Source organism: Zerene cesonia, chromosome 15 (assembly GCF_012273895.1).
Source record: "Zerene cesonia ecotype Mississippi chromosome 15, Zerene_cesonia_1.1, whole genome shotgun sequence".
Taxonomy (NCBI): domain Eukaryota; kingdom Metazoa; phylum Arthropoda; class Insecta; order Lepidoptera; family Pieridae; genus Zerene; species Zerene cesonia.
Genome location: NC_052116.1, coordinates 7,775,148 through 7,793,240, shown reverse-complemented (window position 1 = coordinate 7,793,240; position 18,093 = coordinate 7,775,148). Strand labels below are relative to the sequence as shown.

The 18,093-nt window shown below is 33.5% G+C and overlaps 1 protein-coding gene across 1 annotated transcript in view; it reads right to left on the bottom strand.

The window, feature by feature from the left end:
- LOC119832344 overlaps nucleotides 1–18,093 on the bottom strand; it is a 79,969-nt gene that overhangs the window by 25,082 nt on the left and 36,794 nt on the right. Inside the window, exon 2 of the mRNA XM_038356007.1 lies at nucleotides 17,202–17,371. Within this exon, the coding sequence (XP_038211935.1) occupies nucleotides 17,202–17,371 (170 nt within the window). The remainder of the gene's footprint in view (nucleotides 1–17,201; nucleotides 17,372–18,093) is intronic.

Sequence of the window (18,093 nt, the reverse complement as noted above, 5' to 3'; positions counted from 1 at the left end):
GGAAAACATCGTGAGGAAACCGGCATGTCCGAGAATCAAAAATTCGACGACATGTGACATCTGCCAACCCGCACTTAGTGTAGTAGCCAGCGTAGTGGATTATGGCCTGCACCCTCATAGGAGGCCTGTACCCCAGCAGTGGGAACATATATATGGGCTGATGATGATGATGATGATGATGATGATATAATTTGATATTCCATATGTTCAACATACATGTATTTTCATCCATATGTTCATCATATTTGTGTTTTATCTAATAAATAAGTTACATTCTATAGTAATAAGTATTCAGATAATTGTTTGTACATAACCTTAATTAATTGAAAAAAAACTCAAGTATGAGACGCACATATTTTATTAGAATAAACAAAAGAATACCTCACCCACACAATAGTGAGTCTAGAAGGCGAAAGCTAAATTAAATCTTAGATATATCACATAAAGTGAAAAAGAGCAGCATTTCTTTAAGTAATTCCCGCTTAAGAATCGCAGCGTGGCTTAACTAATTCACAGTAAATCGATTTAAACGTTAAAAAGCCATTTTCTGTATGTTAATCTACAATATTCCCATAAAAAGCTTTTTTCCGTACATCTAACGTCAGCAGTAAGTTATAACGTATGTATTACTTTGAATTTTACATGAAATAAAAGCCTTTTTTCCAAACAAAAAAATGGTTAAATAGATTGCGTTCCTTTGGTCAGTCGGGTAACAAATTTAATACAAATACATTCTCCCAAATGTCATCCATACATTAAAAAATAAATGTACAAAGGTTGGCTACTCAAAAGCCTTTATTTATGAACTTTAATTGAAGGTTGCTGAATATACATTCATTGCATTGAAAGAGATATCAGCTGTTTATTCAGAGGCTTTAGTTTGTATCATGAAAGGGCTTGAAAGAAACAGATCACAAGAACTTTGCAGCGTTCACGTTTCAATTTCTGTAATGGTCATAATTAAAATACATTTATATCTCACTTGGCTCTTTCATCACTTTGATGATAAACTCCAAGAATTCGCAATGAAATATTAATAGTAATTAATATAATATTTCGGATAAACCCCCTGGATTAATCAGTGTAAGGAAATAAACTGTTGATTGAATGTCACAAAATCTCACAGGCCTTTACGCAGTGTCTTTAATTTTTTATGTAACAGCGGGGGGAACTGAGCTGTTGGTTCTGCTGATGGTAAGCGATACCACCGCCCATGAATATTGGTAGAGGTAAGGCCGCTGTAAATGCATTGCCTACTTTTAAGGGATAAAGGATAAAGACACGATTGACTTGGATAAAGAAAAAAAAAGGATAAAGAAGTACCGGTATTCCCGCTGTGGGATCTGTACAGGCACGCATAGACGCGAGGGTGGTCACCGCAGTCAATATGCAGCCAGACAATGGACAGATCCTCACCTTCAAGAGTGCCAAGACGTCGACAACAGATATCCTCCCTAACGTATGCGCATACCCCAGCTCGCGGTGCAAAGGTATGCTCCAGTTTGAAACCGTATCCACACATACCCATATGAGATAAGATACGTCGGCCGGAGTTGATATCTGTGTTTCCGTCAGGAAGAGCAAAGGCCGGCTTAACCGTCTCGAGGTGGTAGTGGACGGCGTTTAAGTTGGTGTGTAACCGCCGGATGTTGCAAAAATCCACTGCGATAGTGGAAGGGGGTGACTTTATTCGCTTGCCCCGCAAACCCCTGGCACATGATACAAGCGGAATTATGCCCGCCCCAGAATACGACGGGCTGCCGCAGCGCAGGCGCTGCGGGAGGGATTCTCCTGCACCATCGGTGCCGGTACCCTCCGACTATTCTGCTTTCTAACGCCGCGTCCATATTTGGGGTTGTTTTGGGGTCTCCGGACCCCTCACTCACCGTACGAAACGCGATAGCATACTGTTAATATACCACCACTTCACGCCGGTTTTCTGTGAGGGTGTGGTACTTCCCCGGTGCGAGCTTGACCCAATTTGTGCTGAAGCAGTGCTCGACTCCCACACAATATTTAATAAACTTGCACGTATTGTCTGATAAATAATGTCCATTTATAATTAAAATCAATAGAAATAATTTATAATTACGCTTTTTATATAAATTTAAAGTGAAACAGGTAGTATTAAACACATAAAACATTGCAGTTCACATACACAGCAAATGAAAATTAATTCTCCCTCTCTAATTGCTTGCATTCATTTACTGTTATTAATTATGTATCTGATGCATCTTTTAAATAGTATTAAAACGAATGGTTTCCAATTACATCTGTCCATACATACTACATGTATGTTTTTTATAGTTGCATCGCATTGAAAAAGCCCGGACTCTCTCGAATATTCGACAAAGCTTGTTTAGGCTCATTGTAAATTCGACATACATTCGTCCATTCTATCAAATATTCAGTGAACAACAACAGTAGGATACCGGATTGACAATTCCGTGGAATTAGCACTGATAACCAAATGATGATTGAGGATTGATGCCAATTCATCACTTTGTGAGCTCGTATAATCCCTTGATTTCAATCTATTTGAAAAGAAACATTTACATAGTTTTAAATATGCTTACATAAAAAAGAATATATTTACTCAAATTAGATTAAGTAATCGTTATTTATTTGTAAATTAATATTGTAAAGAAATGATTGTAAATCTTTAGTAATCTTCAGATGTATATAATATACCGATGATGAAAATATATAAATAATAATTCTTGTATATATATATATATATATATATATATATATATATATATATATATAATTGGAATCTCGGAATCAATCAAAAAGAAAAAAAATCAAAGTTAGGAATATTATTCATATTCGTGTTTTATCGACTTAAACTTACTTTTTTAAGAAATAGGAGGCGTTTCTGTCGGTAAGATCGAAAAATATAGAATAAATGTATTTTCAATTGTTATTTTTGTTGCAAAAATTGACATCGGGAAAACAATATATAAGAAAAAAAAAACTTGTCGTAGATTATAAATGTAGCACGACCGTAGTCAGACACAAATTTCGGAAGGGGCTCAATAATGTGGGATTAAGTGCGTATGAAATAGCCCTTATAATACAGAACAAAACTCTTGTGAGGAATTTTGCTCTAGTTAATATAGAAATATGTTGCTTATATTATTTATTTTTATTATATATGTATTTTTTTTCTTTCCATTATTTGTTACTTTTGCACTATCCCAGAACTTCGTACATTTCCTTTCCAACCAGGTTGCCTGGTAGAGATTGCTGTTAAGCAATAAGGCCGCCTCTTGCACAAACGATGTCTTTTTTTTTCTTTTTATTGTATTCTTGCTGTTTTTGTTTAAGTTTGTGCAATAAAGCATTATAAAAAATAAATAAATAAATATTGATTAGTGGAACAGTACACACGCTAAATAACAAGTAATAAGTATTTTTTTATGTCATCGTCGTTAATGGGTCGCGCATGATGGTAAGCGCCACGGTAAGGTGGTAAGGCAACGGTGGTAAGGCAACGCCTATGAACATTTGGAGAGGCGTAAGGTCGATTGAAGCAAGTCGAGTCGAGGAATAAAGGAAAGGACTAGGAAGGGTAAGGAAAAAGATGTGGTCTGGGCTAAGTAGCAACATGGCTTCGGGAAGGGGGGGGGAGATTTGAATTCCTTGCTGCACAGCTTGCTGCGCTACATTTCATGGGCGTAGCCTTTAAATGTAGTCCCACAGCTTCAACGGACACAATTTATCAAATCGGAACGAAGCTTCAGCAATTTTCCAGAAATATCTATACAAAAACTCGAGAATTGCAATATCAACGTGTCGAACAAAGATTTATTGAATCCCATTGCGATCATATTTCAATAGGAAGATTTTATTCAGTACTTGCCAGGTGTTGCGCCGATACCAATATCGGAATCGTTATTAATTCCAACGTGTCCTCTTTTTGTTTGAAAAAATATTGTTTTCACTCAGTTTAAAGATCGTTTTCGTTCTTCTGATTATGAAAGAAATTGATAGATCGAGTCGTAATGTTTTATCTGAAGAGACGGGGGAAAAATAACGTTGTATTTTACGTTTTGTTTTCAGAGTTCAAACCTTTATATAATAACAACATGCAAACAAACAAACTATTCAGTTTTGTAATTAGTAGAGATGTACATTTCCGAAAATAATATAATTATAAATAAGGCTTTAATTTTAGGATTTTTCTTGAACAGTAATAATAACACCAACATATATCTAAAATTAGCATCAGAAGGCTGAATTAGAAAAAATTATTCAGTTTCAGAATTTTGAAAAAAAAAAAAGAAACCTATAAAGGAAAATACATTCTATCCAATTTATAATATTTGTATGTAATTATATAATCTTCAAGGTTACACATACCGTTAAGCTGCACACTTATAAGATAAAATTATTTATTTTCCGAAAAGTTTGGAAGCAAACAAATGCTCGGCTTTAGATGCTGGAGACAAATTGCCACGAGATTAATTCAGCCTGTCGTCATCAATTTCAAAACGATTTCCTCCCTTAATAGTAATTTAATCTGTACACGACTTTGTTTTAGCCTTACCTGTGGTTGTAATTTGTAAAGTTTTAATGGTATACACAATTTATATCCACATTTATACCTGAATTTATTTACGATTATTCTATATTTTCAGTGCGTACATCAATTTAAAAAATACATATGAAAATTTCGCAAGAGTACATAAAAATATAACATGGAAATATTAATTAAATGTATTTAATGACGTATTTGTTACATTGACATATTTTTGTTTATAACAATTGTGAAAAATACGTTCATTTTAAACAAACACTCCAGAACTAATTTTAATTCTATTAGAGACAAAGGGAGTAGTGTAAAACTCTAGTCCCAAAGCCATCGCTAATAACGATTAAAGCCTAGTAGGTGCTAACTGTTTGTACCCAAAAAAAGGGTCACTAATGTGAAAAGGTTCCCCGTTATGGTAACGCTTAGATAATACGAAACCTTTTCCATTATATAACATTACAAAACATTTCAAGCCGTGAAACAATATACGTTTCATTTTCAATTAAAACACCGCAGTGCACTGTGTGTTAAAAATAACTCCTAACCAATTTATAAAATTGGGGATAATTTCAATACAAGAACAATTTTTTTTAGTCTGAGGTAGTTTATATTTTTAAATGTATAAAGTTCATTAACACTTTAAGACTTAATAATGAAAGTGGATTAAAACAGATTCAACCAAATTATGTTATAATTTATTTAGCAGGGCTTACATCATATAAAGTAAAGTGAACAATGATATACAATTACTTAAAAAAACTATATGAATTGGGTCTACTTAACATGGCCCTACTTAACATGGTCAGAGCATCACGTGTGGACAGCGTATAGAAAAAAATCTTAGGATATAAGAATATATAGGAACAGGTATGGTACAATAAATCGAAGTATGATGATATATTGGTCTCCCTCAGGAAAGAGGGTACTCATACTGTAAATTATACGTTAAAATAACGTCCAATTGAGAACTCCTCATTTCATTACATTCGGTTGAAAATATAATATGTAACCTTTCAATACAATATGACTCAAAACGTCCCAATGCATAAACAAATTCCAGACAAAATCATGAATATAAAACTACAAAGAAAACATATCCCGCTGATCGTCTCATGAAAAACAATTGTAACCTAGATAACATAAAACCGTATGCTAAATCGAAACCTGTTTGAGTTACATTACATCAAAGAAGGCAATTTAGCCACTCCTTTATACGCTCTTTTCTTGTAATAGACATATATCGCCCTCACAAATCCTTGCGATAAAAAATATTGTGTCATTTACCACAATGAAAGCTTGTTTAAGCGTGGCGTGGCATTTGTCAGTGATTCGCATTAGGCGAGTTGGTTTTGGCCACACTTATACGAATCGTGAGTTAAAAGTTGAGAAATGAGCGCTGTTATTCATTGGGTAATACTATTTTTCACTATAGGTGCTACAATATTCTGGGCGCAAGAAAAACATCAAACATAGAATGTACATTATGGACTAAGTTGATTTATGTATAAACGAAATTCTGTTTTGATTAGCTTTATATAAGAAGAAATTCTGTATATTTGCGTTATAGAATTTCTACTATTACAACCTCTTTTAAGATCCGGTTATAGTATGATATTATGAGCTAGTTCGAAACATTTTACTCATATATTATTACAAATTATAGTTAGAAATAGGACATGCTTTTAGTGTTGATAGGATGCAAGCAAAAACTTTATAGTTAATAGCGTACTGTGGTTCCAGTAAGAGTATATTTTAATAGCGTATTTTTTTTAGTCGATAACAAATATATGGACTTTTCACTATACAAAAAAAGGACACAATAATGTATGTATAAAAACAACAAATCGCATTTGTATATTATATAAGATGCGTTTCGAATAATACAAATACCTTTTAAAAAATATGAAATGTTCGAACGTTTACTGATGAAGAGATAATCCTCTAAAAAATTGACAGGAGATACGTTGATTTCACTGCAAAAACTGCTAGTGTTTATAGAAGACATGAAATATGCATGCAAGTAGAGTGTTTCCGTTTCGTTGGCAGAACTGTATTCCCAGTTTTGTAAAAAAGCAAGCGTATAGTAAGCGTAAATGGTATATAAATAACCATACAAAAACAACAATGTAACATATAAACAGTGCAGTGCAATGCAGTGGTGGCTCAGTGGTGAGAACCTCGGACTTCAAAATCGATAAGTCGGGGTTCGAGACCGGGCGAGCGTGCAAGAAATAAATTGATTTTTCAATTTATCTGCGCATGTGGATAACATCACCACTGCTTAAAACGGTGAAGGAAAACATCGTGGGGAAACCGGCATGTCCGAGAATCAAAAGTTCGACGACATGTGACATCTGCCAACGCGTACTTGGCCAGCGTGGTGGATTATGGCCTGAACCCTCATAGGAGGCCTGTGTCCCAGCAGTGGGAACATATTTGGGCTGATGATGATGAACATATAAACATTATAGCATAATTAGTGTAAGTCAATAGGGTTTCCTCTTGTAAGATATTTATGTTTAAATAAATACATAATGATCACAGTAGTTAAATATTTTGGTTCTTTAATGCACTTGATGATACTAATAAATTATGTTATTAATAAATTATTCACACGTGATAAATAGACAGTTGTCTATCTATTGCATTATCACTGTTTTGTCATACGACAAGAGACCCCTTCCATTCCCTGTTAGGTAATAAAAAATTAACAATCGATCCCTCCACAACTCACAAAATGTTTGAACACTAACGCTACGTATGTTTGAAAGTGCAAAATCACTCAATAGCTCCCACATGGCGCTACTCACGTGTATGTGTGGTGCAGAATATAAGAAATAGCGTGACTAAAAACAATGTGTTTAAGGCATGTTACCCTTATGTTGTCGGTAGTTATACGTTGTTTTTTCACGTCATTATAAGCGAAGGAACTGGCTGAGAGTGGATCGCAATTTAGTAAGCGCTATACAACGCATAAATTTGATGCAGAGGCTTTACGCCACTGCAAATAGATTGCGTACTTTAAAAGATAAGACATATAGGAAAGGACTGGGAAGTATTATTGAAGGATACGAGCCTCCGCCTCCCCTACTCACCGTTCGAAACATGGTAGCATTCACATGATACTATTTAACATCGACTTCTATGTACCTGGCTTAATTCGTGACGAAGCACGCTCAATGTCCACATTTACGTATAATTTATTACGATATGTTTAAGAATAAGTAATTATGTTCCGTTAACTTCAGCACAAGGCTTAACTATTGTGGTATATAGATAAACACATGAACAAATCAGGTCCATTTAAATGGGTCCCTGCGTCCAATTTCATCAAGATCCGATCGGCTGATTTTGCATAAAAATAATCAATTTATCATGACAAGCATTCGTAGATAAATTAGTAGAAGGTTGCTTACGCAACTAAGTGTGAGCTTACTGCTAATTTATGTAATTATAAATATGATGTTAAATTAATGTAATAAGCTAATGTATATCTATTTAGAATTTATATTTTTTTATATTTAGAATTGTTATCTATTTATTTAGTCTCGTCATTTTGTGCAAAAATATGAGTATTTGATGGGAGTTTTGAAAACTAAGTTTTTCATTAAAGTTACTTACTACATACATTTTATAATTTCTTTTACAAAAATAATTCCCTCGCTAAAATTGATATTGATTTAAAACAGTAGATATAAGTGAAGATGTTTAACTCATCGAGCAATAAACCATTCTATTTCTTTTGACTTAAACTCCAATTCCCCTTGCTCTCGTATGATCGTCAATCCTTCAAGGATCAGACAGCAGATAAGTCTTGACGGTGCAGCGATTTCACAACGATTGAAAACGTAATCGAGTGGGGCTTTGGGGATCAAATATTTAGATCGGTTAAAACAGAGAGGTGGTCGTTTGGTACGAATGGTAGCTTGAAGTTTAAAAACTAAAAAATGTGTGTGTACCAAACTCTTCAATCTATCTAATCTTAATGGTATCTAATTTAACATGCTTAATTCATAGAAACTATTTTATTTAACAGTTAGTTTTATTAAACACTCAAAAGAATATTTTAAAGGATAATTTCAACATATTAATAAAACTAGCTTTGAATCATGCTTTAATCTGAAGAGAAAGTTAGTGTGCACACTAATATTATAATATCGAAAGTAACTGTCCGTTCGTCTATTCTTCACGCCTAAGCCGATTTGGATGAAATTTGATACAAAGATAGTTTGTGACCCGAGGGACAAAAAGGGACAGTTTATACCCCGTGGAACGGGAACGAGAACGGGTTTTAATTTCCACGGAACGGGAACTATGGGGGTAAAACCTCGCGTCCATATTTTTCTTTTTTTCATTGCGGGCGAAAACTTTAGTGTTTTTAAAGCTTATGACGTATTATTCTGGTACTATCAAGATAACTGCCAATGTTAATCACACTATACCCTTCAGTAGTTTTTGTGTGAAAGAGGAACAAACATCGACCCACGCATACAAACTTTTAAGTTAATAACTTCATTTTGAAAGTGAGTATGCTTTCTTGTTTGTCTTTCTTTTACATAGCAACGGAGCGAGTGTAACACATTTTTTAATGTCCAGAGATAATTAGAATATTTTTTGAATTTCTTTGAATGTAACGGATTAAAGTAAGGATAATATATAAAAGGAATAGAAAGTTGAATTTATGTTATCTAGTGAAGTTGTATAAACGTGTAAGTTTGTAAGTATTGATGTAGATGAGAAATTTTTAAAGAATAGAATCATCTCAATAGATGGCGTTGGGTGTCCCTGAGGCACATAAAACCTAAAGAATAGAAAAAAATTTGATCACGAGCCGGGATTTGAACCCGCGTTTTTTGCCTAACCGTAACCCCCCCCCCACCCCACGCCATCTATTGGGGATAATTAAGAACCATCTCAACCAATTCGAAATATTATTTCAATGATTACAATATTGTATCGATGGAACGCGGCCTTTGTTAAATTTAATTTTTAGTTTTATAGCATTGAAATGAAAATTTCAAAATTTCTCATTTATAAAACATTTCAAACGTCGGGTTAATAATATAATGAATAAATCGCGTTTAAAATCCGTTAAAAAGTTTTTAATTTCTAAATGTATAATACTCGCGTAAAATAAAACACGAGAAAATACTAATATATTTTATATGAATTCAGAGAGATTCAGAGAGAAACTTCTTATTGCCTTGTGTTTTGTCTTGAAAATAGAAATGTACAGTTTTTTTTGTGCGTCCCCAGGAATTGAACCCAGGACCTGTCGGTTCTACGCTCATGCGTTAACCACTGTACCAAGGAGGCGGTCAAAACTCAAACAGAAAAGTACATAAATTTTCTGTTGAATTTTTTATAATTGATATTATTTTCAAGGGATAAAAATTAGTTTTTGAGCATCATCTTTAGTTTTGAGTATAAAAATCTGTCTAAATTGAACGTATCGGTAAGAAAAACACTTTTAGCTAATCTTTGTAGCCAAAATTGGTTTTAACCAGCAATGAGTTTTTACTGTATCATATAATTAATAAGGGAATATAACAAGCAAAATGTCTGCCTCAATTAGCAGTTAAAACCAACCGGTATTCTAACATAATTCAACGTTAAATAACACCACGGCGAATACAATTTGAAACGGTGAATTTTTCAAAAACTCAATCTTTTATTCACTTGTTATTCTGCGGTTTAACTCGCATAAAAGTTTTTTGTTATTTCAATGTTTTAAATGTAAAGCTTTCGCTTTTGCGGTTGTTAAACTGACAAGTACGTCAACTTTCCCAGCGGTATTTTGTTTAAATATATGTATAAAAATTCATATAAAATTGGTTCAAGCGCGCTCTTTTAATTTAATTACTACAAGATTTGTGTTTACAGTGTACGAGTTAAATAAATCACAGTGGCACTGTTTTGTTCGCGTTGCACATGCTGAAATATGTCAAAATTTCGCGGAGTTAGTGTTGAGTGTAAAATGATTCGGGTTAAAATGGTGCAAACAGAATCTTTTACAGGATTAATTTATTTCTAATTCTTTATTTTGTATATTCGGCAAAACAGAAAAAAATATATGTGGGAATCGGGCACGCTTTGGTACGAATCGGCGTGAAATAGGAGGTTTCGTTTTCCTCACCTTTCCCAGTCCAATTCTTTATTCCAATCGTCAATCCTTTCCTTGTCTCTTACTTCTGTAAAGGAGCGCATTCGAAGAGGCACAACCTAACCTACCTCTGCAAATGTTCATGGGCTGATCATCGCTTACCATCGGGCGAACCACCGCTCAGTCACAGCTCAATTGCCTGCTTTCACATAAAATAAAGAAAATCTAAAACAGAAAAAATACAGGTATTTATTAACATTTCATTGATATTATTACAAATTGGTTGATTCATTAATTAAAATATTTCGCAACTGTTATAGAGCAAATTTTAAGTGCTCTTTAAAACGTATTCGGTTTATTTTTGGAGAAAATATTTTTTAAACATTGTAGCCTGCGCCAAAATAACAAAATAATATCAGCATTTTTAAAACACTGTTTATTAAAAAACTGTTAAGCAATGTTGATGAAATTGAAATGTTTGATGCAGTAAACAGACAGATAATAAAAACAACATGCAAACAAAGTACGTAGAAAAACATTTTCTTTATCCGCATTATGTAAATTCTGAAAATATCTTGAAACAAAAGCATCCAATGGCGTAAAACCTACAACAGTCTAATACAAATACAATTTTGGCATACGACATTAAGATGCGAAATCCTGGGTGGGTTGGCTTTCTGATAAAATAGCTGTGAAAATTCCTAGATAACGTTACGTAACGTCTTGCGAAAACCCGAATAGTTTTCTACAAAACAATGAACAAACATGACCCAAAATACATGGGAAAGAAAGATTTATCCAAACAAATGTTTCACTTCACTAAACAAATAGCAATTTCAACGTTTGCTTCTTGAAGTTATTTCAGATGTATATTTGGATTTAAGTTTAACCTAAAACCGCACATCCTCACTTTTGTAAATATATTTTATGCGAGTATCGTTTTTTAAGGAGATCGAAAAAAATAAACATTAAAAATTACGGAGAAGAGTTTATATATAGTCAATTGTTTGTTGAATGTATTATTAACAAATGCAATCTATTTAGGAACTTTATTAAGATAAGCTTTATTTTGACCATCCCTGGTTCCAGCTCTGCGCTACCCAATTTGTAGAATCTATACTAATATTATAAAGCTGAAGAGTTTGTTTGTTTGTTTGAACGCACTAATCTTAGGAACTACTGGTCCGGTTTGAAAAATTCTTTCAGTGTTTGATAGTCCATTTATTGAGGAAGGCTATATATGTAGCACGGGCGAAGCCGGGTCGGACCGCTATTTCACAATAAATATGCTAAAGATATTGTATGTTTTAGCCAAGTTAATTAAGTTCTTGGCCCATCAGCTTGTCGGACAAATTAGTGATTAGATTTAATTTAATTTGTACTTATTTTACAAAAGAAAAAAACTTTATAATGTATTTTTTTGCATGCACTAAGATAAATTTTATGTACCTATACTTTTATCACAATTACTGATAAACCCTTAAAAAAATTGATAAATATTGATCAGTCTTTACACGACAACGTAACCATAATGTTCATTATCATTTCTCCGAATCGATACGGTTATTACAGGGACAGAGACGATTACATTATCAAAAAATTACTAAAATTACTGGCTTTGCCCTTAATACAGTATTCTAAGAAGTAATAATACGTCATCATCATCATCATCTTCAGCCCATATATGTTCCCACTGCTGGAACACAGGCCTCCTATGAGGGTTCAGGCCATAATCCATCTCGCTGGCCAAGTGCGGGTTGGTAGATAATACGTCATAGTAAGAGATAATATCCCAAGGACACCAATATTTAGGGAAAAAATTGGCTTATTTGCTATTCTAGGCCATAATCTATCTGTATACCAAATTCCAACCAAATCTATTCAGAACCTTTTCGTGAAAATACAGCAAATATCTTCATATCCATACAATTTTCAGATTTATAATACACTAGAGGCCCGTCCCGGCTTCTCTTTGCTTAAATAAGGACAAAAACTGCAAAAATCTATGTTACCCAAATATAATTATTTATTCTTATTCCTACGAGCAAATGAGACACAAAATTTACAAATTTTATCCATTACAGTTGTTATTACACCAAACCCAACGACGTTCAATCGCTGTGGTTTAGCCATAATAGGCTCACGCTTTATTATTATGATCAATTAAAATATTAGTGCGATATAGAATATTAGGCTTATTAATAACTTGTATCAATGATACAGCGTGTCCCATTCTATCCATATACATTCTCTATTTTCAGATACCGTTATCTCGTAGCACAAAGCGATACACAAAACACACACACAACTACACGTACATGGTACAGTTCTATTTCAAGTACGCAGAAACAAACCTGTTATAGTACATTAACTAAATTGCCCAGACTAGACCCGCTTACAGCCGCAACGTTTCAAATAATGATGTGCTTCCGTTAGTTCAGGTGAAGCTTAGTTGCCATCTCTTGAACGTAAAGTTATTTTGAGACACCATTTATATGAATTTTATGTGCATGTCCATTTTATTATTATGTTTGGAATGTATTTATACACGCTAAAATATGTTTTAAGCTATTGTATAGCTTTTTTCGCGGGCCTTGAGCATGGAGACCGAATCTAGAAATTCCGTAACGAATATAGTCTAACACATTCTGACACCATTCTGACCAGATAAATGTCCGAAAAATGCGAGTGCCACACGTCTTTTTTATTAATAATTTCCGTACAACAATTCGAGATGTCATTGCCTTATTTTATTATGCTTATAATCAATCTACTAGATTGATGTATACTGCATGTATATTTCATATTTATAGCAAGTTTACAAAATGACAGTAAAGTAACCCGGAATGATCTTACCGAAAATATTTCCTTATAAACTTATTAAGAAAATTATTACCACACACTATTACATCATTTATAACAATAATCCTCGTTCTTATTTGACTATATTTTTTGTTTTTTTTTTTTTTTTCAACTGTGTTACTCGATAACTCCTTATTAACCGATGGACGTGATTCTACTCTGGTTGATGGAAAATTGTTTTATTTTGGTCTCTGCCCCCAAAAGCGTCAGTGGCCTTTTTTGTAGAAAAGAATTTCTTAACCGCGAGTTTCGGATATTTTGCATCGCATTTTACACTTTCGAAACCAATTCGATTATATTCCGGCACCAACGTTCCAACAAATAAAAATCATACTCGGAATAAGAATGACTCGGAACGGAGAAATCCCGCCGTCCTTTACACGACAAATCTTATTTAAATAAAAATTTAATTAGACGAGTGGCGTGCAAGCGAATTGCAAATAAAGCCGAGTGGTGTACCGCCAGCAACAAACATGTAGGTTTAAATTGTTTTTATAGCTAAAAGTACTGTGTACATACAAATTTATGTTTTGTTCTAATTTTGCTGTATATAGACAAATTTGAATAAAGGAGCATAATCAATTTTAACATTGTTATTTATTGTGTTGTTTTTGATTTTACGCGGTATTATAACTTTAGAAATTAAAGAGTTTTTAACGATTTTAAAACGCGATTAATTTTTTTTTTTTATTTAACCCGACGTTTTGAACCCTTTATTGCGAGGGTAGCCTCAGTCTCCCTGTTACCACGGTCTTTTAATTTCTCAATGTTAATATTACAGTATCTTAGATGGCGTAATCTAGTTAGGTTAGATACTTATACAGATGCATAAGCATCTGCCGATCCTTTCAACAATAGACCGTGCAATATTGTCTAAATGAAATAATACTGGCTTGTATAATGGATCCATTTTTAAATATTAAGCGTAAATTTTTAAGAAAACACTTTTAGGGACCGATTTAATTTGAACGTAAAAGTGGAATGATTTTCCTCAAAAATGTTCGCGTGGGTCGTATAAATTTTCACGCAAATTTGAACAGAATTATTAAATAGAAGGGAAAATTCATATAACATTACCAACTCGTAAAAAGCAATAGAAATTACTTTTAGAAAGGTTTTCATTATCAATCCATATTTACAGTTTTTCGAAATATAAATTTTATGCAATTAATACGTATGGATATCGAAAAAGCGTATTAGACAGGCAGACTTTCGCATCAATATTATCAACGATTTCGTTCTTTATCCTGAATACCAAGGTAACAAAATATTAGCCTGTAACGTTATCTCGCTGAAGGAAATTATACGCATTATACAAAATGATCCTTGTTTACATAATTGTAATGCTAATCCCACTGAGTCAGGTACAAAAGAGGTGTTTTTGCATTTACATAAATATCTCGAACACTTCTTGACATGGCTTAAACATGTTAATTTATTACCTGAGCTTATCTTTTAAATTATATTTGGTGTTTTACTTGATTTCTATCTGAGAAAAATTGTATTACAAGAATAGCAATTGCTTTCCAGACTACTGAATTTCTGTAAGCAGTGATGGCATTAATTTAATAACAATGTTTCGTAGTATGCAATATTTCGTAGTTAATTAGCATTTTTATATTTTGAGGTTCTGAAATCGATGTAGAAAACCTTTAAGTTTTAGTTTTAAACCATTTATATACTTATAAATATTAAACACATTAGTTATAAAAATTATAGAATGGCGCGATTAAAAGATGCGTCTAACGCTTTCAAAAAAGCTTTATAAGTTTATGAATATTCAAAATTTTTTACTTTATATCGGTTTTCGATAAATCAATTGCCGTTACATTAAAAGAACTCTACTCCGTGTTATGACGTAGAGTACAGTTATAATGTTGAGTTCGGATTTCAAAACTCATAAACGACCTACTATAAAAGAAAACGATCACACTTAAGATATTAAAATTTTAAGCGCATTTGAAGTACAAAATTTCCTTTCGAAAGCCCAACTGCGGGCGTCTTTTTGTTTAAAACCCCGACTTAACCAAGTTTATTAGAAACTTATACATCTGACCCTTTACTTTGAGTTCGGTTCAAGTTGGTAATGGTTGGTTATTACCTGAAAGTTGGTTCACTATACATTGTTACTGATAGCTGATGTACTGTGATTAAATACAGAACTAATGGACAAGAAATAGACAAATATTGGGAATTGCCATAGACTATTTTAGGAGGATGAAAAGATATATTTATAGACATATATAGGCAGAGCTATTGGTTATATGAATTGTTACGTCTGAACGCGGATGATGATAACAGGCTTTATTACTGAAACAATAGTTTATTTGAAAATGTAATCAGAAAAGCAGTTGCAATCAATATAATTATTTAACGCAACGAATATATCTCATCTATTATTTTTCATTGAAACAGTTTTAAAATAATCAGAAACGAATCTATACCAAAAATTCGATCGAGTGTAATAATCCAATTTTATGAATTTTTTTTTTGGTTTTATTAAGTTTGTAAAGTTCTCTATAAATTAATTATATATCCTATTATTATTAAGAAGTATATACAAAGAAAACTTTTTCACGCAAAGCTTAGGAAAGTTATATAATACTACCCATCCCCGATCTAATACCATTCGTTTTCTATTCAGAGCCTTTTAGTGCTTAAAAGATTATCTACGACTTATAATATTCGACGCAGCTTTTACGTCTTTGACAAAATTTTATTATTCACACACAGGTTTTAAATTCAAGCCAATCTCATACATCGGTGTCTTCTGCTGTTGTTAAGGCAACTTGTATATTCGCACTTGACACTAATCCTACTAATATCCTACTTATCCTACTATTCTACTTATATTATAAATGCGAAAGTTTGTAAGGATGTGTGTGTGTTTGTTGCTCTTTCACGCAAAAACTGCTGAACCGATTGCAATGAAATTTGGTACGTAGACAGCTGGACAAATGGTATAACATATAGGCAACTTTTATCTCGACATTCCTACGGGATACGGACTTACGCGGGTGAAACCGCGGGGCGCAGCTAGTATTATAAATGTGAAAGTTTATTTGTTTGGATGTTTTTCCGCCAACCACACTGAAACTACTGAACGAATTTTGATGAAATTCGATATTGAGCTGACTTGGGTAATAGGAGGACGTCTCATCCCGATTAAATGCTTCTTTGGGATAAAACTGGAATCTTAATATCCGGACGGAGCCGGGACGAGCGTCTAGTAAATAATATGTAATGTTGTGTGTTATCTTTCGTTGCTGTTTGGTTTAGTAAAGTCTTTTAAAAATGCTTACCGTTGATCGAATATATTATCTGCATCTCACAGGTGATTCTTATCGAGTTTTATATACTCGTATCTTACAACGTAATAATGCACCGATATGTAGGTACATCGAGAGATTAAAAATCTTTCAACTTTTCAATTCCACCAAGTCAAACAACATCAATATATTTAACAAAGTCAATGTAAAAAGAGGCCTGCTTCCTTTTACCTTTCCCAGTTCATTCCTTCGTTCCAGTCGCCAATCCTTTCCTTATCCCATACACCTTAAGCGGGCAGCGCATTCGCAGAGGCACTACCTCTGCGAATGTTCATTGACAGTGGTGATCGCTTACCATCAGGCGAACAACCAGCTCAGTTGCCCGGTATGGAATAAAAAAAAAAGTAATTTTAGCCCAATTACCACCTACCTCTTGAGGTGTATATCTAAAGATCTCGTGTTTGCCCCTGTACCACTTGACCGAGTGCAGAGAAGGATCGCCTGGCTGTCGTGCGTACTGACACCGCAGTTCTGCATCAATCCTTGGGTCGGCCCAGCGAGGCACATCAAGTAGAGTGATCGTATGGCACATGGTACGAGCTGGAACAATGGAGTATCTCAATTTAATGGACGACTTTCATAGCTTTCTAACATAGTCGTTCCTCATATGGTAAATTAGGATAAAAAATAAAACGAGATGTTTAATTTTTAGTTTTATAGCATTGAAATGCAATGCTATAAAACTAAAAATTAAATTTAACAAAGGCCGCGTTCCATCGATACAATATTGTAATCATTGAAATAATGTTTCGTATTGGTTGTGATGGTTCTTAATCATCTCAATAGATGGCGTGGGGTGCCCCTTAGGCACATGAAACCGAAAGAATGGAAGAAATTCGATTACTGTGGCAGGATCACGGGTGGCCGAGAGGCTAGGCGTTGCTACGGTTAGGCAAGATACGCAGGTTCGAATCCTGCCTCGTGATCAAATTTTTTCTATTCTTTCAAAATTTCTAAAAACGAGATGTTTGAAAACAAAAACGTTACTCAATTCTATTAATTTATTAAGTAATAGTGTCATTAGACTAGTATTAAGTAATGTCCTGACAAAAACTCGAATAAAAGATTATTTGATTGATATAATTTGTTAATTTACTCGCTAAAGAACTGAGTGTTAGCTAATTAATGATACTTTAATGTACTTTTACTCGTATAAGAGCTGGCATTTTCAAATGTCCATCACACTCGACAAAATTGTTCCGTAGTTCAGTAGACGTGAAGTGTTGCAGTGAAATAAATCATGAATACGTTTATTATTATAT